The 23,375-nt window shown below is 41.6% G+C and overlaps 2 protein-coding genes and 3 non-coding genes across 5 annotated transcripts; all 5 read left to right on the top strand.

Moving 5' to 3' along the window:
- Positions 1–8,853: 8,853 nt before the first annotated feature.
- On the top strand, positions 8,854–16,353 carry rps3 (ribosomal protein S3). The gene is made up of 7 exons (XM_063493833.1): positions 8,854–8,968; positions 10,003–10,133; positions 11,287–11,380; positions 14,042–14,136; positions 15,151–15,338; positions 15,425–15,628; positions 16,277–16,353. Exons 1-6 carry the CDS (start codon positions 8,939–8,941, stop codon positions 15,622–15,624), a joined length of 738 nt encoding a protein of 245 aa, XP_063349903.1. The 5' UTR covers positions 8,854–8,938; the 3' UTR covers positions 15,625–15,628; positions 16,277–16,353.
- Positions 13,766–13,915, top strand: LOC134642117 (small nucleolar RNA SNORD15). The gene has a single exon (XR_010095848.1). It is a non-coding gene; the product is annotated as a small nucleolar RNA SNORD15 (small nucleolar RNA).
- LOC134642116 (small nucleolar RNA SNORD15) lies at positions 14,768–14,917 on the top strand. The gene has a single exon (XR_010095847.1). It is a non-coding gene; the product is annotated as a small nucleolar RNA SNORD15 (small nucleolar RNA).
- Positions 15,965–16,114, top strand: LOC134642115 (small nucleolar RNA SNORD15). Its single transcript, XR_010095846.1, has one exon. It is a non-coding gene; the product is annotated as a small nucleolar RNA SNORD15 (small nucleolar RNA).
- A 1,087-nt stretch (positions 16,354–17,440) lies between the features above and the next one.
- Positions 17,441–21,823, top strand: kctd14 (potassium channel tetramerization domain containing 14). The gene is made up of 4 exons (XM_063493827.1): positions 17,441–17,536; positions 19,538–19,762; positions 20,351–20,485; positions 20,753–21,823. The coding sequence occupies exons 1-4, from the start codon at positions 17,483–17,485 to the stop codon at positions 21,062–21,064; spliced, it is 726 nt and encodes a 241-aa protein (XP_063349897.1). The 5' UTR covers positions 17,441–17,482; the 3' UTR covers positions 21,065–21,823.
- Positions 21,824–23,375: the final 1,552 nt, after the last annotated feature.

Genomic DNA, 23,375 nt, shown 5'->3' with positions numbered 1-23,375 from the left:
TACAAATATTCAATAACCCCAGTAACACCTCAAAGGATACACAACCTACAGACATATATATACCCATACCAACATACCCGTGCACCCGCACACACATATACACACATCAGCTTTATGAAAATATTGGACAAGAACTCCCTATCAGAGCTCTACCTCCTCCTTGTACCCTGCAAAAACCATACCCTTGAACCGCTTTTTAAACTGCGCCATGCTCGGACATTGCTTCATATGTTTATTAAGTCTGTTCCACCGCTTCACTCCACAAACAGAGATGCAAAAACTTTTTAATGTTGTACAGATACAAGGATGTTTTAAATTTAATTCCCCCCTCAAATTGTATCCCCGTTCATTTTTTGGAAAACAATTTTAGAATATTATCAGGAAGTAGGTTGTTTATTGCTTTATACATAATTTGTGCAGTGAGAAAATGAACCAGATCTGTCAATTTTAGTACTTTTGATTTTAGGAATAGTGGATTTGTATGATCTCTGTAATGTGTTGAAAATTTTTGATTTTTCTACTAAATAAAGATGTTTTAATTATTTTATATACACGCTGCACATGTGCTCATATGAGTTGGCACTCCATCTTTTGAAGGTCGAAAGCTTTGTTCGGCGTGACGGTCCGGACTGATATATAGCAGGAATGATGTAGAGTGCAGAGGGTTGTTTGCACATGGAGTAGAGCTGGTTTATTCTTCTGCCTTCTAGCGCTCCATACTTGGGGCTTGGTGATGGTTGTGGACTCAGGGCTGGTCTTTTGTACATGATCCAGAGCTGGAAGATGTTTTAGGGCCTACAGAACCAAAACACCTTTCTGGGCAGTAGGTCCCACAAATCTGATTGGTTGGTCCTAATATCAGACAGATATTATCACTTTGCAAGATAAATTCATGAATCTTCATAGGTGGGCAGATGATATCAAGTTTAAGTTTCAGAGATAACAAAGGGGTCATCTGATTATGAAATCTGTTCTACAGCTATAGAAGAACAGCTTAAAAAAAACTAACATGTCTTCAAACAAATTGCATAACTTTCTCCAAACTAAGTACTACATGATACTAAAATATTGTCTAAAGATTTAATTCAGTATTCTTGATGTGAAAACAGTTTTTTAATTAAGAAAATATTAATGCAAATGTGGAAAACACAACTGGTCTATGTTTAAAGAAGATGCAGTGCAGCTCCTGTAAGCAGTCACTGCATTTTGTATCAGATGAAGATGTAGGTGAAAGAAAAAAGGTCAAACCAAATGTTTTACTCTGTAATGTGCTGGTGGGCAAAGGTGTTTCAAAGAAAGCAAAGGAATACAAACCATTTTCATGCTGCAGTTAACATGAATGATAAAACTTCTCAATGTACTTGAGTTTATTCAATGTATTTACATCTGAAACCGAACATGCACTTTGCATACTCTTGCTGCTAATTGCATTTCTTCATTGTTAAATCGCCATTTTATCTGTTATCATCTTGTCATTTGCTCGTGTGTCACTGAAAGTGCACCACTACATTAAAAAGTCTCATGCACCTAAAAGAGAGCACATCAACCCCAGAAAACCACATACGTGAACATAGAGATAAAATCTGCTCAGCAGCAAGCAAGACCACTTCACTGGATATGTGTTGATAAGATGCACTGAATGTCACAAAGTAGTTTACAAAGTAAGCATGATATAAATCTACAACCACAGAAAAATCCCCCGTATGTGACACTAATGTCAGTCTCTCATCCAACAGAAACACCTGATTTTACATGGCTCACCTTTCTGCTTCATCTAATAATTTTGTCCATTATCTACTCTCCAGTGCAAAGTAAAGACACTCCAGTCTTAGAGAGAGGATGTTATTTTCCCAGGTGACTTTACTTTACTTGGAAGAATCCTCACTTGAACAATCCTAAAATCTATCTTGAGGCATTATAAAAGCCAAATCACACAATCTTTTAGTATGCTATTCTACAAAAAAGTAACAGAACAAGAACAGGTTCTGCTATATGTGACTGAAGTCACTGGTGCTGATTTTCATCCTTGCTGTTAATGTGACAAAAATTATTTCCAGTAAGGTGTGCATCCTCCATCTCTGAGCCTCATCTTTACAAACCTGCTGTTCGTTTAATGCGTTTCAGGATCTTTGAATCGGTGTCCTATTGAAGGGGATCATAATGAAGTAATTTCAGTCATTTCCCCCACCTGTGGATCAAGAGCAGCGAGACGATGGCAATGGCAAAAGTGTGATACTTCAATAAACTGAAGTTCTTCAGAGCATGAGGCCTCTGATTGTGGCCCAGCACCAGATCTGCTGGTTTGGAGCTCAGACGTGTCTTGTTGACCCTGGACAAGGAACAGAAAGACTAGCAGAAGACTGACAATTTTAATTATCTCTGCAAAAAGAAGCGTCACTTCTGATAAACAATTTAAAATGGTTGTGAATCTAAACCACTTACTATACTTGCAATGACAATCAGTTTCCCCACGTGCGATGGATCTAGATCTCAGCAGATTTATTCACAAAACCATGTGGCCCCAGTGAAATGGCCAAAGACACATTTTAAACAAGCCCCTGTCTTGCTAAATAACTGAGGCCTAAAAAATAACAAACATTAAAAATGCCTTAGCACAGATCACTAATTATAGGCCAGTCTCCAACCTTCCTTTCATCTCATAAACTCTTGAAAGAGTAGTTGTCAAAGAGCTAACCGATCATCTGCAGAGGAACGGATTATTTCAGGTTTCAGAGCTCATCACACTCTAAACTCAAATATTTTGTAATTTCTCACTGACTAAAATTTGACTAAATCCAAGGCCATTCAGACTCTTCAATTCTGATACACCAAGCAGGAGGAGCGTTCCCAATCTAATACAGTGATGATAATGTTTTCTATTTTATTCCTATTGCTGCAGGGCTTAATATAAACACACAGGAGACAGACCAATTGCATAGATTGTAACTCATGCTATATGATGCTATATGATGCTATACTCAGCCAATTGAATACTTTATTCAGAGCTTGTGTAAAAAAAACTGTGAGGAGATGGATGCAAAAATAAAAGAAGGGTAGAATTTGAGATGGTTTATTTGTGAAATGTAGTTTAAGTAAAACGTGAGCTCTGAGATTAGCGTGACTCTTTTAAAACCAAAGCATCAACTAAAAACATCAGAAAAAAACTTCACATGATGTTTGAGTGAGAAAATAGGTGAAGCTTTTCAGAAATGCTGTAGTGAAAGCGGACTTCTTGGGGTCCATCTGCTAATTTTGTCTTTACTAATATCACCGCTCAACAGGACGCCAAAATGACCCTCACACTCCCTGTGGCTGGTCCAACTTTACAAAAGGTAAAGAGATAAAGAGAACGCTATTTTCTCTTTATCTCAGAGTGTACTTTCACAAATATAAGATAAGATAAGATAAGATAAGATAAGATAAGATAAGATAATAATAAATAAATAATAAATTCCAGGCTTTAAACTGTTTAATCGCAGAAGAAAACATGTTGGTTGGTTTACAAAGTAGTAATTTGTGCAAACATTAGTTAAAACAATGAGCCACAATGTGAGAATAAAGGCATAACTTACCTTTTGCAATGTGGGTTATTTATAGTGCAATGGTAAAAAAAAAAAAAAAAAAACATTAATCACTGGTCCCACCTAAAGCACAGCTTGAACCAGTCTGGTTGTCTGATCTATGAGTGGTGAAAAAAATGTGCCTGTAAATCTGAAGGAGAAGGTGGATGCTGATGTAACACTGGTTGTTCTCTGGACGTGACATTTGTCACTTTGATTCTGAGATAACGTTGTACAGTTACAAAAGGCTGATGACCATCACCTATATTGTACACATAAAGCTACAACATGAAATACAGAAAAAAGTGTAGCATGATTACATCAGGAGTAATGCAAATATTATCCAAGAATGCATCTTGTAATATGCATTATTTAAATTATATAATTATAGCATTTTTGTCATATATCTTTTGTTGTGATCCAAGCTGATATCATCTGCTTCCTTCTTAAAATCAAAGTTTGTAAGTTAATAAGTTACCATTCTTGATGTGAACTGACACGCATCACTTATTGTGCTTGTCCTAAACATAAATAAAATAATTTACCACAATCTTGGGGAGCAGCTCTTCTATTTCCCAGCTGTGACAGAATGACCTGACCATGATGGACCCAACAGCATTTCCTTTGACAATTTTTTAAAATTTAGCATTCGTGTCATCCACCTCCACAGACACAGGATTAACTCCTGCAGAAGAAAGCAGGAGAGGCAGTTTGGGCCCACCTGCCTGGATTGCTTTGGACAACCAAGAACTCACAGACAATTTAACAGAAGAGAAAATCTCCTCCACGTCGCATTCCCCACCAGCTGGAGGTTCAGGTGAGTCATCTCAGCCTCCCTTGTCAGCTGGGGGCTCAGGCGAGTCCGACCAGTCACCTCCATTGTTAGTTGGGGACTCAGAGAACTTCATGCCGTCGGGAGCAGCCAAGCCACATCCTACATGGCCTGCACCTGCCAAGCTACTTCCTACAACTACACACTGACTGTGTGTAGTACCTGTTGCAGCACTTGGAGGATGCATTGGCAGTTAGTGTCTGAATCAGTGCAGCCTGTAGATGCTTGGTCTGCTTGGTGCTTGGATGTTTGAGTGTGTGACATAAACATAAGCTGACTTGTTCTCTCTCCACAGTTCGTCATATACGTTAGGATCCCTGCCATTACATTTGTAACATTATTATATCCTGTGTTAGTTTTGTTTATATAGCACATCTTCCTTCATGTAAACTCAGTGTGCTTATCAAAAGAGATAAAACCTTCAACTGTGTAGCTCTATGATGTCTCAGCTTTGTGTCGTTGTGTGGAAAGATCTTTTTTCTGTTTGTTTGTTTTGGAGCTTTTTTAACCATGTAGTTTAACCCTAACCATCTCACCATGTTTAGGATCAAGACTGTTCTTGAAGAGAAGGGTCATCAGATCAGACAGCTGATTGCTGAGGTTCAGAAGAGGTTTGGCTTTCCTGAAGGCAGTGTGGTGGTAGGAGACAAAAAAATCCTGAGAGAATTCTGTCTGCGCTGCGATGAGGAGTCATTTGGCTAGCTAACACGGCTCTGAGCACAGAGGCTACTGCCTGTTTCCATGTTTTCCATATTTTGAGAATCCAGGTTCAGGGTTTGTCATGTTTACGTTTCCAGCCAGGCCTGACCACCCCCCTGTGGCTGGGAGGGCCAAAGGATATCGTCTCATCCAGCCACGTCTCAGGCAGAGGACTTCATGCCTTCGGGACCAGCCAAGCCCACGGCCTTCATGCCCGCCAACTGCCAAGCCATGCCGCCGGCTGCCACTGGCTAGGCCCGCACCTGCCAAGTCATGCTGACGGCTGCCACCAGCGAAGCCTGCACCTACCAAGCCACGCCAAGGGCTGCCACTGGCCAAGCCCACACCTGCCAAGCCTCGCCACCGACACTGACCTCGCAGTCGGCCCCCAGAACTGTTTTGCCAGTGCCTTCAACCTCCCGGTTGACCCCCTGAACTGTATTTGTTTTAGACCCTTGTGACTTTGTGGTCCAATTTTTGTTTTCTCATGGTCCATCTGCCTCATGAAGTTCAGTGTTAGGTGTGGGTTTAAAAAAAAAATGTATTTTCCGATTCAATAAATTTTGGTTTGAATAATGCGATATTGATTCATTCAATCCTGAATAGATTTTTAAGTATAAATGTATTTTGCCAGGAACACCAGAATCTCTCTCCGTATACATGCCGTTGGGTGCTGGTAGCTGACATTTCACAGATTCTGAAGCTGCACATTTAAAAAGCATCAACATGGATTCTCTCTTACTTTTGCATTCTTGCTTCCTCTACAATAAAAATCACACTTCCTGCACAGCTCTCTCTCTCAGTGTGCTTAAAGACCAGTTTCCCATCACAAATCTTAGTTTTCTGCATTATTCGCTTGCTTATTACACACCAGTCTACCATTGTGCAGTGTTGCAGTTTTTTTTTTGTTTCTTTTATTTTTCCAAAAATGACCTCCGACAAGAAAGACTAATTTTTGCTGTTCAAAAACAAAGAAATGTAAACTTTTTAAATTATGCCAAATTACAAAACTCCTAGCTGTGTCTGTAATAAAACCTGTGTAACTTTGCTCTGCTTAACTTCAGCAACATCAGGTAATGTTCAGATGTTGATTCATGGTTTTCTTTAGTTTTTAAATCTACTGCAGAATATTTTAAAGGGAGTCATCTGGTATGAAAAATCAGGCCAGGAAAATCTCCTTCATGTTTTTCTGTTTTTCTGTTTTATCCTCAGTTAATTTGACACGAAGACATCTGCTGTGATGCTTACACCTCTGATGAAGTCTCACAAGTGTCAGCTTTGTTATTGTACAGAGATTTAAGTACATGTAATGATAAATGGTCTGAATTATAATATTTCTGACTGAGTCACAATTGAATTTAATCTAATCAGGGATTGAATCACATTAGGACCATGTGAATCGGAATCAAATCGGTTACAGAAATCAATGACAATCCTTAGCCATATTCAGTGTGTTTAGTTCTTAGTTTAGTTCCTTTGTATATCCGTGTTTAAAATTAAATCAACAAACACATCTTGTTTGTGGGAAATTGCTTTGGTAATAAATGTGCAAATTCATGCTCATCGCATCTGCTCAAAGAACTAAATTTCCGTAAGCATGCCAGGGATCTGACGTCACCGGAAGCCAGCCTTTCGCTATAAATGAATTTCTGCCTACTCTCCGGTTCCTTTCCTGTCTACGGCCCATTGGAAGATGGCGGTGCAAATCTCCAAGAAGACGAAGGTTAGCGCCCGTTTTATCCTCGTTGTACTCACAAACACGTCGTAATTTCTTTTAAAATTCTGCACGGTGGATGAGGTATGAACATTTTGTGGTTGTCCCGGTATCAGATGTGCTGCCCGGGTTGAATCCTGAGCGGATTATTCCAGATGCCGTCTGCGCTGCGACCTCCTCGTTTGGCTAGCTAACATGGCTCTGAGCACCGAGGCTGAACACAGTTACAGACCGGTCGAAGTTTTGGGCTTAAACTCAACTTTAATGCCCGGTTTATTTTCTACCACGTGAAAAGATGTGGTTGGACTTTTTTTTTAAAGTCTGTTTGTGTCCTAATGCAGGTTTTCGGAGGTGTTAGCATGACAGCCATATTAATATAGAGCCAGAGACACAAACTGCCTCCTTAATGCTACTAATTCACTGAGAAATGTGGTTAATGAGACGTATGTACAGTTAGAACTGTTCAGGTTAAACGTGGAGTCAGAACGGGGTTCATTTTAGTGAATGGTTCAAGGAAATATTAATTTTGAGTTGGGAGGAATTTCACAGTAAGACATGAGACATGTGGCAGCCTGCATTTAAGGACTGAAGCCAGGCAAGCTGATGTAAGCAGATGATACAAATACAGCCTGTTTAAAAACTGCAGAGCGATGAGATTCTGCTCGTTTTGTCTTCAGCACTCACTCTGAATGTGACTGTGCTCTCTGTAGAAGTGAATCCTGCTGTGGTTTGAATGCAGTGTATCTCAGCCAGTTAAGAACTTATTCTTTACATGTTTTAAATAAGCGTGAGAAGTGTGTTAGTCCGCTAAAAGTGTCAAACTCATTCATTAATTTTCTGTAGCTGTATTTTATAATCTGTGTGGTTTCAGGGCCACAGCAGATTTATCAGTGTGTAGTACTTGTTGCAGCACTTGGAGGGCGCATTAGCAGTTGGTGTCTGAGCCAGTGCAGCCTGTAGATGCTTGCAGAAAGTCGGCTTGGTGCTTGGATGTTTGAGCGTGTGACATAAACATAAAGCTGACCTGCTCTCTCTCTCTCTGCAGTTCCTGTCTGCTCTCTTTCTGCAGTTCGTCGCAGACGGTATTAAAGGGGCTAAGCTAAAAGAGTTCCTGACTCATGAGCTTTCTAAGGATGGTCATGCCGGTGTGGAGGTGCGTGTGACTTTAATCGGGACTGAGATCATCATCCTGGCCACAAGGTGAGCAGTCGGCTAGGTTGCCAAAAAGTAACAAACAACTCAGAATTGAAGAAGTTGTTACATCTCCAGAAGATCGGATTGAGTGTTTAGAAACTAAACAAATATGGAAGCTTAAAATGAGTCTCTGCTGTAAAGTGGATATGGCATTACTTTGGCAGGGCGAGTACACATGTAAACACTGGTGGTCCATTTGTAAGACACAGAGTGTGTGTGTTAACAGTGGTCTGTGCATTTGTTATTTTGGGCCATTTTTAAAGACAAACATATTTTAAGCTTGAGAAAATAAAAGCTTACATTAAAAGGCATCCTAGAAATCAGTCCTGATCATTTCCCTTTGGTAGATGCCAATGTTAGTTTTTAAACATGGCATTACATCTCCCTCCATGTAAACTCAGTGTGCTTATCAAAAGAGAAACTTCAACTGTGTAGCTCTATGTTGTCTCAGCTTTGTGTCTGTGTGTGGAAAGATTTAAATTTTTTGTCTTTTTTTTAACCATGTAGTTTAACCCTAACCATCTCACCATCTTTAGGATCAAGACTGTTCTTGGAGACAAGGGTAGTCGGATCAGACAGCTGATCGCTGAGGTCAAGAGGAGGTTCCCCGAAGACAGCGTGGTGGTAGGAAACAAAACGATACAAATAATTCGTATTTTAAGCTCACGTGGCCGCACCTGCCAAGCCAAACCGCCCTCGCTGGCCTCGCGGTCGGCCCTTATAAGTTCCATCAGTGCCGTCGACCCGATTTATATCGCCGTGTAAATTCCTTTGGTAATAAACATAAGAAACACGCAAACTCATGCTCGTCGCATCTGCTCAAAGAACTACATTTCCCTGAGCATGCCAGGGACGGCCCGTCACCGGAAGTCAGCCTTTAGCTATAAATCCATTTCCGCATCCTCTGCGGGTCCTTTCCTGTCTACGGCCCATTGGAAGATGGCGGTGCAAATCTCCAAGAAGAGGAAGGTTAGCCCCCGTTTTACTCACAAACACGTTGCATTTCTTTAAAAATGGACTCACGCTGGATTTGGTATGATCATTTGGTGGCTGTCCTGGTATCAGATGTGCCCGCCCGGGTTCAATCCTGAGCGGATGAATCCAGATGCTGTCTGCGCTGTGTCCTCCTCATTTGGCTAGCTAACATGGCTCTGAGCACCGAGGCCGGCCACAGTTACACACCGGTTGAAGTGTCTGACTTAAACACGACTTTAATGCCTGCTTTAAATCCTAATATGCGAAAAGACTTAGCTGAACTCTCATTTAAAGGTTGTTTGTGTCTGAGGCCAGGTTTTCGGAGGTGTTAGCATGACAGCCGTATTAATATAGAGCCAGACACACAAACTGCCTCCTTAATGCTACTAATTCACTGAGAAATGTGGTTAATGAGACGTATGTAGAGTAAGAACTGTTCGGGTTAAATGTGGAGTCAGCACGGGGTTCATTTTAGTGAATGGTTCAAGGAAATATTAATTTCGAATTGGGAGGAATCTCACAGTAAAGCATGAGACATGTGGCAGCCTGCGTTTAAGGACTGAAGCCAGGCAAGCTGAAGTAAGCGGGTGATACAAATACAGCCTGTTTAAAAACTGCAGAGGATGAGATTCTGCTCGTTTTGTGTTCAGCGCTCACTCTGAATGTGACTGTGCTCTCTGTAGAAGTGAATCCTGCTGTGGTTTGAATGCCACTCTTCACAGGTAGTTAAGAACTTCAAATTATCCTTTACATGTTTTAAATAAGTGTGAGCAGTGTGTAAGCTTCAAGTTAGCCCGTTTTAAAGGGTCAAGCCCATTCATTAATTTTCTGTAGCTGTATTTTATTATCTGTGTGTTTCGGGGCCACAGCAGATGCATCAGTGTGTAGTACCTGTTGCAGCACTTGAAGGATGCATTGGCAGTTGGTGTCTGAGCCAGTGCAGCCTGTAGATGTTGGCAGAAAGTCTGCTTTGTGCTGGATGTTTGAGTGTTTCATAAACATAAAGCTTAACTGTTCTCTGTCCACAGTTCGTCGCAGACGGTATCTTCAAGGCCGAGCTGAATGAGTTCCTGACTCGTGAGCTTGCTGAGGATGGTTACTCCGGTGTGGAGGTGCGCGTGACTCCAACCAGGACTGAGATCATCATCCTGGCCACAAGGTGAGCAGTCGGCTAGTAGGAACCCAGTGAGTAAAGTGCAAAGGCTTCTGATTTTAAATGGTCAGGTGTTCCTCCAGTGATGAGACGGAGCAGGACTCAGTCTGGCTCTGCTGGTCGCTGGGTCAGATCCACAGCTAGGTCGCTTGCCCATCGCCCCTTTTTCATTAGTACCTACTCGAGTCGACTCGCCACCAATCGACTGTTTGTTTGCTGGGTTTTAGTACCTTGTATGCTTGCTTGCTGTCATAGCAATGCCTTTCAATGTACCGCAACGCAATTAATGTCACATGAACGCTACAGCAAAGGTGGATGTCGAAGCGACTATATACCTGCTGCTCGGTCTGTTGCATTTCGTTGCACTCGTGGGAACACAGCGTTGTTTTTGTAGCCATTTCTTTCGTTCCCAAGTTTCAAAAATTGCGGCTTTGATTTTCGTGAACAAGACGCTCTGATGCTTCAGTTGACGCTATTGATTAGCCAATTGGTGGCACGCAGTCTGAGGACGTCACATTTTAGTACCTGTTTGGAACCCCGGCCGAGTAGGTACTAAAACAGTAACAGGTACTATGAACCTAATGGAAAACCCTGCAAACTGCTAATGGAAAAGGGGCTGATGAGTCCCAATCCAAAAAGTTGTTACCACTCCAGAAGATTTTGAGTTTAGAAACTAAACAATATGGAAGCTTAAAATGAGTCTCTGCTGTAAAGTGGATGTGGCATTACTTTGGCAGTGCGCATATGCATGTAAACACTGTTGGTCCATTTGTAAGACACAGTGTGTGTTAACAGTGGTCTGAGCATTTGCTGTTTTTGGCCATTTTTTTAAAGACAAACATATTTTAAGCTTGAGAAAATAAAAGCTTACATTAAAAGACATCCTAGAAGTCAGTCCTGATCATTTCCCTTTGGTAAATGCAAATGTTAGTTTTTAAATATGCATTAAGATCATTGGAAAAATTACATCCAGTGTTAGTTTTGTTTATATAGCTCATCTTCCTTCCATGTAAACTCAGTGTGCTTATCAAAATAGATAAATACCTCAGCTGTGTAGCTCTATGTTGTCTCAGCTTTGTGTCTGTGTTTGTAAAGATCTAGGTTTTGTTTTGTTATTTTTACCCATGTGGTTTAACCCTAATCATCTCACCATCTTTAGGACCCAGAATGTTCTTGGAGAGAAGGGTCGTCGGATCAGAGAGCTGACCGCTGTGGTCCAGAAGAGGTTTGGCTTCCCCGAGGGCAGCGTGGAGGTAGGAAACCAAAAAATAAGACTAAGAAGTGTTTTAAGCTCACTGTCGGATGTATTTTAGTATTAAATAATCCCTCAGTGGAGACATATCGGAACAAATATCTAAAGGTTTTGAGTTGGGGGGGGGGGGGGGGGGGATTGCTTGTTTGCCACAAAAATGTAAACATATGGAATTTGAAAATGGTTTTTTTTTTTTTTTTTTTGAAGTCCTGTTTTTTTTTTTTTGTTTAAAATAATTAATACTTTGCCAACAGCACTTTACAATAATATCATCCTAGTAGGAGCCCAGTGAGTAAAGTGCAAAGGCTTCTGATTTTAAACGGTCAGGTGTTCCTCCAGTGATGAGACGGAGCAGGACTCAGTCTGGCTCTGCTGGTCGCTGGTTCAGATCCACTTTCTTTGGTTCTGCTCCAGCACCTCAGAGCAGGAAGTCCTTTACACGTGAAGACACGTCCTAACATTTACTTCTTTAGTTCAAATCTTTATTCATAAAACTTTCAAGTAATAAAAAGCAACAGACTATAAATACATATTTGGCAAAAACTCATAAAGTAACTTAAAGTTTCTTATTATTGTTATTATTTATATTAATTATAGAATAAAATGGAACAGAACAGCCTTTTATTGTCATTGGCCATGTACAATGAAATTGTGGATGCTGCACCAACTGTGGAGGAATAAAAATATAAATAAATTAATAAAATTATAATTAGTGTCACTGCTGCAGATTTCACCCGCTCTGCCTTTATAATGTGAGGGAGTGGACCTGTCTACCTCCTGAAGTTTGGTGTGTTTTGTTCTGATTTATATTTCCATGTTTGAAGATGAACACATAAATAAATCTGGTGGTTTTTGGAAAATTGCTTTGGTAATGAACATAATGAACGCGCAAAATCATGCTCGTCGCATCTGCTCAAAGAACTACGTTTCCGTGACCATGCCCAGGGACGGACCGTCACTGGAAACCAGCTATATCTATAAATCCATTTCCGCATCCTCTGCTGGTCCTTTCCTGTCTAAGGCCCGTTGGAAGATGGCGGTGCAAATCTGAAAGAAGAAGGTCAGCACTGTTTTATCCCCGTTTTACTCACAAACATGTGGAAGCCTTTAAAAATGGGCTCACACTGGATGGGGTATAAACATTTGGTGGCCCTCCCGGCATCATTTGTGCCCGTCTGGGTTCAATACTGAGCGGATGAATCCAGATCCTGTCTGTGCTGCGACTGCTTCATTTGGCTAGCTAACATGGCTCTGAGCAGCGAGGCTGGTGCCTCATTCCATGTTTTCCATATTTCCAGGTTGTTGATTGTCATGTCTAGGTTTCCATGTTCTTTGTCTTCCGCGTGTAGTAATTTAGTTCCTCACAGTTTAGTTATCATCAGTATTGTCTTAGTTTCCTTCTTCCTTTTGTTTTGAGTGCTCGGTACGTTTTTTTTATTCAGTCACAATAAACGACGCGCCTTTTGTCTAACACACCACGCCTTTAAGTGTCTGCATTTGGACCCACACCAAGCACTAGCCTTCCCAGCTGTGACAGTGACCTGACCATGATGACCCAGCAGCATTTCCTTTGACAATATTTCTGAATTTGGCATTCGACCAAGGATTCTTGGGACTATTGACCGAAGGAGACAGAGTACTTTGTTATGGCCACGATCTCCTCTTCCCCGCCAGCTGGAGACTCAGCCGAGCCCTCCCAGCTCCCTGCGACTTCCATGCCGCTAGGTCCAGCCACGTCTCAGCCAGAGGACATCTGGCCCTGCCAAGCCACGCCCAGGGCTCCCACCAGCCAATCCCGCACCTGCCAAACCACGCCCAGGGCTGCCACCAGCCAATCCCGCACCTGCCAAACCACGCCCAGGGCTGCCACCAGCCAATCCTGCACCTGCCAAGCCTCGCCACCATCGCTGACCTTGTGGTTGGCCCCCAGATTGTTTTGCCAGTTACATCGACCTCCCGGTTGACCCCCTGAATTGTATTTATTTTGCACTCTTGTGCTCGTTTTTTGAAAATGAATATCTGCTCAAAGAACTACATTTCCATGAGCATGCCAGGGACGGTCCGTCACCAGAAGCCAGCCTTTCGCTATAAATGCGTAAGACTAATCGGTGTTTTAAGCTCACTGTTGGATGGTTTTTAGTATGGAAAGTAATTTGTCAGTGGTAAGGTTTATCTGAACAAATGTTTGAAGGTTTCAGAGTTTGAAAAATAAATACATTTGGCTGCAAAAATGTAAAAATATGGAATTTAAAACTGTTTAGAAGTCTTTTGTTTGTTTGTTTACGATATTAACACTTTGCCAACAGCAGTTTACAGTAATCTCATCCTGGTAGGAAACCCAGTGAGTAAAGTACAAAGGCTTCTGGTGTTAAACAGTCAGATTTCCCTTCAGTGATGATACGATGACGAGACGGAGCAGGACTCAGTCTGGCTCTGCTGGTCGCTGGTTCAGATCCACGTTCTGTGGTTCTGCTCCAGCACCTCAGAGCAGGAAGTCCTTTCCACGTGAAGACACAGAGGCATTTGTCTGAGAAGGGTCGAGGCATCAGGACTGTGCTGTAGACGGTGCAGGAAACCTGCAGTCCATCGTTACACGTGCTGGTTTTAGGTTTGATCCCGGTGTTTGTCTGTAATACTGAAATGTCCTTCCTCTTTCTTTTAGCTGTATGCTGAGAAAGTTGCCACTCGTGGTCTGTGTGCCATCGCTCAGGCTGAGTCTCTGCGCTACAAACTGCTGGGAGGCCTGGCTGTGCGTAGGTAAGCATGTCTGGATTTCTTTTTTCAGGAAAATTGTGAAATATTTATAAATTTCAGGATTGGGTCATGTAAAAAAAACAAATCTGTCCAGTTTGTCCTTTAACTAAATTAATGTTACAAATTTCATCAGACTGGTGTGATTTAAACAGTAGTTAATGACTGCACAGGGTTAACTTCCACCTCAGAAATATTTTCTGCCATTGAGTAATATAAAATGTACGTTTACACATAAGCTCTTTACATCAACACAATCTTGTTCTTAATTAATGCATATTAACTTTAGTTTCATTATAATCGTCTTTGTGTGTTGTGTTTTGTCCTTTAACACAAAGATATTTTATTAAACTTTTCTTAACGTTATGCGTCCTAACATGACATCTTAAGCTATAAATACATCTCTGCACACAGTTTAATGTTTGGATGTTTTTCTCAAGTCAGTTATTTATGCTCTGGCACAGATCTTAGCATGATGGGCCCAACCCAAAGTGTGAAATTTGATCGTAATCTAGAAGAGTAAACATTAAAAATGCTGACAGAGGTTAAATTATTGTCAGTAGGAAACACCCTGTCATAAAAAACCTCATGTGTACTTTGAGGGTGAAGCCTGTGTTCTGTGTGTCGGTTTCTGTCCCTTCGGTGATGATACGATGACGAGTCGGAACAGGACTCATCCTGGTTCTGCTGGTCGCCGGTTCAGAATCACGTTCTGTGGTTCTGCTCTGGTTCCTCAGAGCAGGGGGTCCTTTCCAGGTGAAGACATTGAGGCATTTGTCTGAGAAGGGTCAAAGCACGCTTTAATGGCGCTCACTGATGCAGGAGGCGTCTCCTCCTCATGGCACGTTTTACCGATTTAAAACCTGAATACCTCCAACTGAACCCACCATGTAGGAAATTAGATGTTTTTTATGAAGTCAACCAACCAGAATCATTTCAATGAGAAGAGAGAAGCTTGCAGTACTTTGGATCCACTGATCGATTAGCCGCTAACGCTGTTTTATCACTCTGCTTTTTCAGAGCTTGCTATGGTGTTCTGAGGTTCATCATGGAGAGTGGCGCCAAGGGCTGTGAAGTCGTCGTGTCCGGCAAGCTGAGGGGTCAGAGGGCCAAGTCCATGAAGTTTGTGGACGGTCTGATGATCCACAGCGGAGACCCCGTCAACTATTACGTCGACACAGCCGTCCGCCACGTCCTGCTGAGGCAGGGTGAGTGCAGCTCGGCCACATGCAGCCAAATCAAACTGCCATCGCGTTGTTTTGGTGGCACTGATGTGTTTATTTAATGCTCTCAGGTGTGCTGGGCATCAAGGTGAAGATCATGCTGCCCTGGGACCCCAGCGGTAAGATCGGCCCCAAGAAGCCCCTGCCCGACCACGTCAGCATTGTGGAGCCCAAGGAGGAGACCCTGCCCACCACACCAATGTCTGAGCAGAAGGGGGCCAAGCCAGAGGTGCCCGTCATGCCCCAGGGAGCACCTGTACCCACCGCATAAGAGGGTAAGAGACAGGAGGGTTTTACTTGTCTGCAACCAACGATATATCCCACCCTGCCGCTAACGTAAGAGAGAATATAAGCCAAAAATACAAAAAATGAATTTGTTTTTTACTTCTTCTGTAGTAAAATTAGAGGTTGCTGTGAATTCTGATAAGTAGATCAAACTGGTTCTGTTTTAGAACTCCATTAAAGTCTAGCTGGTGGAGCTTCGACGGGTTTAAATTATGACATTTTAGCCGTTCGGGTGACACTGTTGCTGTCCTGATAATATATCGCAAAATAATCTGGAACCCGTGATTTAACACAGACTGTGGTGTTGTACGGTCTCACACGGCTCCCTTCGGTGATGATACGATGACGAGTCGGAACAGGACTCATTCTGGTTCTGCTGGTCACTGGTTCAGAATCACGTTCTGTGGTTCTGCTCCGGTTCCTCAGAGCAGGGGGTTCTTTTCGGTTGAAGACATCGAGGCATTTGTCTGAGAAGGGTTTCAGCTCACAAACACAAACCGTGACTCTTTCACAGGACACCAAAAACAGTCTTTTAGGAACTCACAGAAACTGAGGTCAACAATTTGAGCTCAGGATTCAGTTTACTGATTTCTGAAACTGAGTTTAATTTGCTTTTTTTTTTTTTTGTCTCTTTGCAGGTTTTCAACCGTCACACCAGATGGAAGCAAGGCCCTTTGATTTTTGTGTACAAAAACAATAAAATTTGGAAAATACACTTAAAACAATGAGTGGATTTATTTAACTGCCTGTAGGTTTCATGCGGAGTGGAAAAACTGAGGGAAAAGTTCACGATTTTCTCAACCAGCTCGTCTTCAAAACATGTCAAAGTGCTCAGATTATGAGCCGACCTCTTAAACACAATGTAATGTTTTTTCCTAGTGTGTGGGCTCAGTTGAACCTGAACACCTTCATGTGGGAGCAGCAGGTTTATTTCACAGCAGAATGCAGAGTCACTGCTGAAGTATAAAACCAGTGTTGGGCAAAAAAAGTATCAGGTAGAGAAAAGTCAAAGTAATGTCCCCATGGAGGACACAGGATGTGAAGTCTAAAACTTGCTATGGCGCCCCTGGTGGGTGGAAGCTAAATTTACACATAAAGTAAGCTTCAAAACTTGGACATTGTACATGCAGATTGTTGGTTTTAAAATATGTTTCAGCTTTAAGTTTTTCATTTAGTGCAGAGCTGGTTGTCAAACTGTGGTGCAGGCCCCGCTGGTGGGACACGAACCACCAGGTAAGAAATATGAATTAAGGTGAAATTGATGCTCACCTTGAAAGTAAATAAATCAGGATTTTTGTTTTGTGTGTCAATGACTGATTAAAAATTGAGGAGCGTGAAAAGAGAACTTTCAATATGCGTCAGTGTGGAAACCAATGAGTACAAGACTGATGTTCACAGCTTCATGGAGTGTTTAACGGAGAAAAGTGAGTCAGCTGAGTGTAATGTCTCTTTACCATAGGCCTATGGTTACGTCTCTGACGTCAGAAGGAAAGATGTGTCACTCTGCTCCATTTTCTGGTGCAACAAACGTCACGTGTGACGTGTGTGTGGCAGCCTACAGTAAACGTGAATATATCACACCATCCATACAACTTTACACTAAATAAATATATTTTAGAAATATACGAGTATAAATAAATAGTTATCAGTCTACGCATGCGCGTTTTTTCCATTTCAGCGTAAATTAAAAAGTTTGAGAAGAAAGGGAATCGTGCTGCTGCCGAGTGATCCATCTTCTCGGCACTAAAGAAGGTCCGGGTTAGGCCACGCCCCCTGGTTGCTACCTGTAGAAAAATGTAACAGGTGAACTCCCAGCTCCCACCCGGACCACCGCTGAAGACAAGATGAGTCTGCCGGACTACAAATCAACAGAAAAACCGCCTTCGTCCGCGGCTCCGGTAAGACTGCAGCCCTCGGTGCGATCGTTTGGTGGAGCTGAAGGAAATCCTCCACCTGCTCGGGGGCTGAACAGGTGGATGCAGGTGTAGCCAGACAACAAATTATAACTTTTTCAAAGTGAAACAGGGCAGATGTTTGCTGTGCTGCTGTTTCAGGGTATTTTAATCTCTAACAGTTTTTCAGAGACGCGTTAAAGGGCGCTCTGATTCACAGGAATCAAACTTCCAACTTCGAGGAAGTTTCGTCTCAAATGTTCCCAAAACCGAAGGAAAACCTTTCCTGCCGTTTTAGGATTAATTGGAACACCGTTTAACTTCTGTGCATGTAAAGGTGGAGCCGATGCAGTGAGCGGTGGGATTTCATCGATTTACTGAAGTATTGCTGTACTTTCAGTTTAGCAGTATATGTAGTACTTTACTTGAGGAACAAGGAAAACGCTGTCATTCATTGGCAGCTACGGTCGGTTCCTTTACGGGTAAATGAGTCGCTGATACAAAGCAGTGCACTGTTACAGCCACAGCTCGGTCATAAAACAGTTTATAAGGCACTAATCATCAAATTATAGAGGCAATGTTTGTGAATACTGCAGTCAGAATATTTACAGAGAATAATTAATTTAATTTAGATGCTTAACATCATGAAATGTTGTCTCTGTGCATTGGTTTGGTTTTAAAGCTTCTTTATAATATTTAAAGTGTGGTGCGCATGTTTCCTTCCAGTTTTCCTCAAATAAGAGTACAGTATCAGAGAAATGTACTGTAAGTATCACAGGTAAGAGCAGTAAAAAGTGACGCATCGCTGTGTAAGCAGCATTTTACAGCTGAAGCTGTTTACACTCTGGGTATGTCCCGGCTCACAGCGGTGAGCCTGTAGGGGTGGTCTAACATTTCTGCATGTCCATGCATCTATTTTCTGCATTTTCTTATCTTTTATGATCACGTGATAAACAAATAGGTGTTTATTTGTACTGAAAGAGCTCCCATTTGTTAGAAATAGGCTTAGTTTAGGGAAAAAATGTTTCCCCCCAAAAGCTCACAAGACAAATCTAAGAAATTATAAATTTATATTAGAAAGAAAAATTAAATTTTTGTACGTGGTGATTGTTTTTTTTTGTATAATCTTTGTAAAATCTGTTGAAATCTGAAATTTTTATGTGTGAATCCTTCCTCTGAATTTAGTGACGTCAGGTAAAAACTACAATATATTTCAAACCTACACTGTTTTCATTCATTTTAAATTTTTTAAATGAATATATAATAAATAAATAAACCTGTGAAAGGCGTTATCCATAATTTTAACGTTAGTCCTGTGAGGCCGCCCTAACAGGCTGCTTCAGTGTTGACAGACCATGAAGGAATGCAGTCTTATCTACCTGTGCAAATCATTAAGTAGGTGATTCATGCTGCCTGACAGCCTTGCTGAGCTACACACAGTCTGTGCATTTAGGTATTTATTTAGCTTTCTCTATGTGCAGATCTGAAGAAATCACAGGCAAAAATTCATTACAATTCTCCTTTTCTGGGCTCTGCTTCACTTCACCTTAAACTCAAGTGAAAATCCTTGTTGTCAGGAATGATCAACATATAAACTGTATGTAAAGTAAAATGAGCACGCTCCATCGAGGCAAGACGAGGAAAAACTACAAGAACTATTTCATAAAGATGAATATGGAACATCCACAGGAGATGTCTTAGAACCCTCCTTCAAATACAAACACTTCTAATCAATATGATTAATTTTAAGACTGTAATTAGTTGTGTTGCAGATTTTGCAAACTAAATTGATACTTTAAATTGATCTATTGTTGGTTATGTAAGATTATGACTTTGACTCACAATAATAACATAAAAGCTGCTTAAATTTTTGATTTATGATCGTCTGTATTCGAGCATGAGGCTGCACATAAGCCTGAAAATGATGCCCAGTGTTTAAATACTGTAACTGTTCCTGCAGTCATTTGGTGGACTCTGCAGTAACCTAAATATCGTCTTTTTCCTCAGAATTTTCATGTTGTGCAGTTAAATGTCGGGGGTCACCTGTACACCACCACTCTGAGCACGCTCAGGAAGCACTCCGACTCCAAGCTGGCGGAGCTCTTCAGCGGACCGCCCAAACTGCGCGCTGACACACAGGGACGCTATTTCATCGACCGCGATGGGTCACACTTTGGAGCCATCCTGGAGTTCCTGAGATCAGAACAGCTGCCCAAGGAGAACATCCAGGAGGTCCGACTTATCACGATGTAGCTCTGCTCATATAAAGCTCCATATTTACTTTCTGATTCTACTAGACTGGCTTTGGATGATTCACAATTCAAAATAATCCTTTTTTGTATTTACTGGGCTTTGGCGCCACTGGCACAAACTGTTTTAACTCCTCCTCCTTTTAATTAAGCTTTCTTCTGATTGGTTGCGCCTGCAAACCTGTTAGACAGGAATGATTATTAGGACTGTCCTCACACTGGCATCATCATAGGTTAATGGGTAACTTACTGTTAGTGTGAATGGATAAATGCATCTCTGTGTTAGCCGTGCTGACCTGTCCGGGGTCTACACCACCTCTCACCCTCTGCCAGCTGTGTTAGGCTCCAGCCGCCTGCAACCCTGAATTGGAGAAGAGGATGGGTGGATGCTTGTATATAATGATGTCATTGTTTGGCCATGTTTAATATGAACATCCACCATAAGTTTACCTTGAAGAAGTTCTTAATAGTTTTCAAGTATTTAGGCTATGAATATAAAACCAGTTTAAAAAACAGGGGGTGTGCCCTGCTGCCAAAATGAATTTTAAGTTTGCAACTCGTGTTTCTGCAGGTTCACAAGGAGGCGGTCCACTACAACATCAAACCGCTGATCAAACGCTTGGAGGAGACTCCTCGGCTGTTTGGAGAGCTGGTGGGAAGGCAGCAGTTCCTCTCCAGAGTCCCACACTACAAGGAAAACATCGAGGTGAGCTGCACTCACACCAATAATCCACGACTGTTTGTAGTTTACACTCCTACTTTGGAATTCATGCAACTGTTAATGCGTCATGTCTGCCCTTATTTAAAGAGCGGTCACATGTCACGGGTCCAGCACTATCACAGATCTTTAGTTGTGCTGTTGTACTGTTTTTTTCTTTGTGAGACCTATCACTAAAAGACACACACATTCTTTCCTGATGCATCACATTCACATTTCCACTTTTTGAATGATCATTTTGAATTTGTCCTCCAGGTTCTGATTCGTATCGCCAGGGCCGAGGCCATCGCCGCACGCCACTCCACCATCATCATCTGCGTGCTGAGGACGGAGGAGGATTTGGGCTTCTATGATAATGCCATTAACAGCTTGGAGGCGGATAAGGAGTCGGTGGTGACGTTCGGGCCGTGGAAGGCCGCCCCGTTGGTCAAAGATCTGCTGGACTGTGTAAAGATGGACATCGAGAGCCAGGGCTACAGGGTGAGCATCCAGCCTCACGCCGTGGGGAAGAGCTTGCTGTCCAGGAGCTACGACTACTTTTATCAACTCACATTCACCTGGTGGTGATGAGACGGCTGAACAAAACTTGAAACCGTGCATACTCTTTCTTTAAAAAAATTACAAACTGCACTTTTTTATGTTATGTTTTTTGTTATAGAGCCACACTAAAACAAAGGCTCAGTAAAGCATCGGTATATCATTAATTTCAAAGGTACTGACTTCCTGAAAGATGGGCTTGTAGCTTCTGCTTGTGCATCTTTCCTAGTAGCCAGCAGGGGGCGACTTCTCAGGTTTCAGAAGTCCAGCTGACCTCAGGGGACACTTTAGTGATGAGTTTGGGGTCTTACTCTCAAGCTTTCAGTCTTGTTTACTAGGACATGATGATATGTTTTAATCATTGTCTCTGTTAGTGTCCAGAAGGACTTCAGGCCGGGGCAGCCTTGTGATTTTCATCTGCCTACCTGTGTTTGTCAGTCAGAGCCACGCCTCACCGTTTTTTCCTTTTCAAACTTGATTTTTTTTTTTAAACAATAAATGTTCAGCTCAAGGCTTCACAGCAGGACCTGAATAATCAGTGGGTGATGTTGCATTATGGCTATGTCAATGTTTTATGTACAGTCTGTGGGTTTAAGCTAAAGTGACTGCTGCCAAGCAAAGATTTCTATCTTTTAATTCATTTCAGTTGCTTATAAATATAAATGTTGGTTCATATTCAGTGCTGTGTTGAACAAACACTAACTACTCTATTATTAAATCTTCTTGTCCACCCACAGGTCTCAGTAGTAACTTCTTTAATTAGATGGCATCGTCCACACGTGAAACTCATCCTACTGTCATTACTGTAACACGTGCCATACAGCTTCTTGCATACGATTTGATGCAAATAATAAAAAGCAATTACAACATTTAGTCAAACAAAATGTCTGAATTTAGTTTTTCACATATTTCCTAAATATTTGGAAATATGTGAAAATGATAACTCAACAGTTATGTGAAATTTAAATTTAAAGAAATGTAAAGGTAGCTTTAATGTATCTAAAAATTATACCTTTTGTCTTCTAGTGTGAAAATAGATGCACACAAAAATAAAACTCAGTTTCTGTTGGTCAGATTTTTTTCTTTTCTTTTTTTTCAATCAAACCTAAATATCACAGAGAGAAAAACAGTGTGATCAAAAACAATCCACAGGACAGCAGCTCCGTATGTCTCCTACATTTACAGTGCAAATGATCTTCGAGTAAACACAAAGACGTTTAGAAAGGCAAACAGCTGTGAAGTATCTATGACGGGTCAGGTTTGTCCGTGCACCTCCAGAAAATCGGCCCCGTAGAGTAACTGGATCAAAAGAAGAAAAAAAAATCAATTTTTCTTTTTTGTTAATCAATTGTTTGGAGTTTCTTGTTTCTCCAATTTAACTGAGAAATCGGTGTGTTTTTTCTTTTTTTTTAACCTAAATTGATCAAGGGACCTAATTACGACAGATTTTGGATTTGGTCACTTGGCCACATGATTTCATACAAATCCACAGAGTGATGGTTTCTTTCATAAAAGGCAACATGTCCAGTGATCCTTGGTGTTAACTGTCTGGTCATTCAGTCCTTAGCGTGTTGCTGTGTTAGACTTTCTAACCAAAGGTTGGTCATTTAGTGTAAAACTTCATACACTGTAGCCGGGGAAGTTAAGTCAGTGACGAAAAAAAGAGCGTCACACACACGACAACCAAGCATTTCACAACCCAGTTTAAGAGAATTAAAAAGGTCATAAAAAAAGAACAAGCGTCCTGATAGAAAGCAGAGCAGTGTTCACCACAGAGCAGGGCATAGCATCCATCAGCTGTCTCACTTTCATGTCAGACCACATCCTTTGTGATCAGAGTGTGACTAAACGGCAACAAACAGCGGTTACAGGGGCCGATTCTGCAGCTCGGAGGCCACAGATAAGAAAAAATCTGGGGTCGTCTCCACAAGCAGCCCATCAGTGTCCTGCTGGTGTGTCTTCCACAACATTAACCTAGATTTGTTAACATGATAAAATTACAGACAATCTTCAGCTTTCATCTAAAGGAAGTTCAAAAGAAAAAACAAAACTAACAAGTAGCACTGCTGCACACAGTGAGCGTGACAGGGAGCATTTAATAAAGGCGTTCGTTTAATCCCAACAGTTATAAATACCAAAGTTGGTCCACAAATATTTGGTGAATTCATGAGTGAATGTTTGGTTGCTGAAAAGTCAGATGGCAGGATATCTTCTAAACATCAGAATTTTAGCAGCTGACAAGCTCTTCTTGAAGAATTTCTTTGAATTTTAGCTCAAGTGCAGGATGACACACAAAGAGTAAAGAGGTTTGCTGAGGTATTAGGTCAAAGCAAGTTTTCTT

This window comes from Pelmatolapia mariae, linkage group LG14 (assembly GCF_036321145.2).
Source record: "Pelmatolapia mariae isolate MD_Pm_ZW linkage group LG14, Pm_UMD_F_2, whole genome shotgun sequence".
NCBI classification, from domain to species: Eukaryota; Metazoa; Chordata; class Actinopteri; order Cichliformes; family Cichlidae; genus Pelmatolapia; species Pelmatolapia mariae.
Note: the sequence above shows the minus strand (reverse complement) of the source record. Positions and strands in the feature narration are given on the sequence as shown.

Coding starts and splice junctions, on each gene's coding strand:
- rps3 (XM_063493833.1), top strand. CDS start 8,939: ATGGCGGTGCAAATCTCCAAGAAGAGGAAG. Junction 14,137..15,150: donor GGAGGCCTGGCTGTGCGTAG/GTAAGCATGTCT, acceptor CTGCTTTTTCAG/AGCTTGCTATGGTGTTCTGA. Junction 15,339..15,424: donor CCACGTCCTGCTGAGGCAGG/GTGAGTGCAGCT, acceptor TAATGCTCTCAG/GTGTGCTGGGCATCAAGGTG.
- kctd14 (XM_063493827.1), top strand. CDS start 17,483: ATGAGTCTGCCGGACTACAAATCAACAGAAAAACCGCCTTCGTCCGCG. Junction 17,537..19,537: donor CGCCTTCGTCCGCGGCTCCG/GTAAGACTGCAG, acceptor CTTTTTCCTCAG/AATTTTCATGTTGTGCAGTT. Junction 20,486..20,752: donor ACTACAAGGAAAACATCGAG/GTGAGCTGCACT, acceptor TTTGTCCTCCAG/GTTCTGATTCGTATCGCCAG.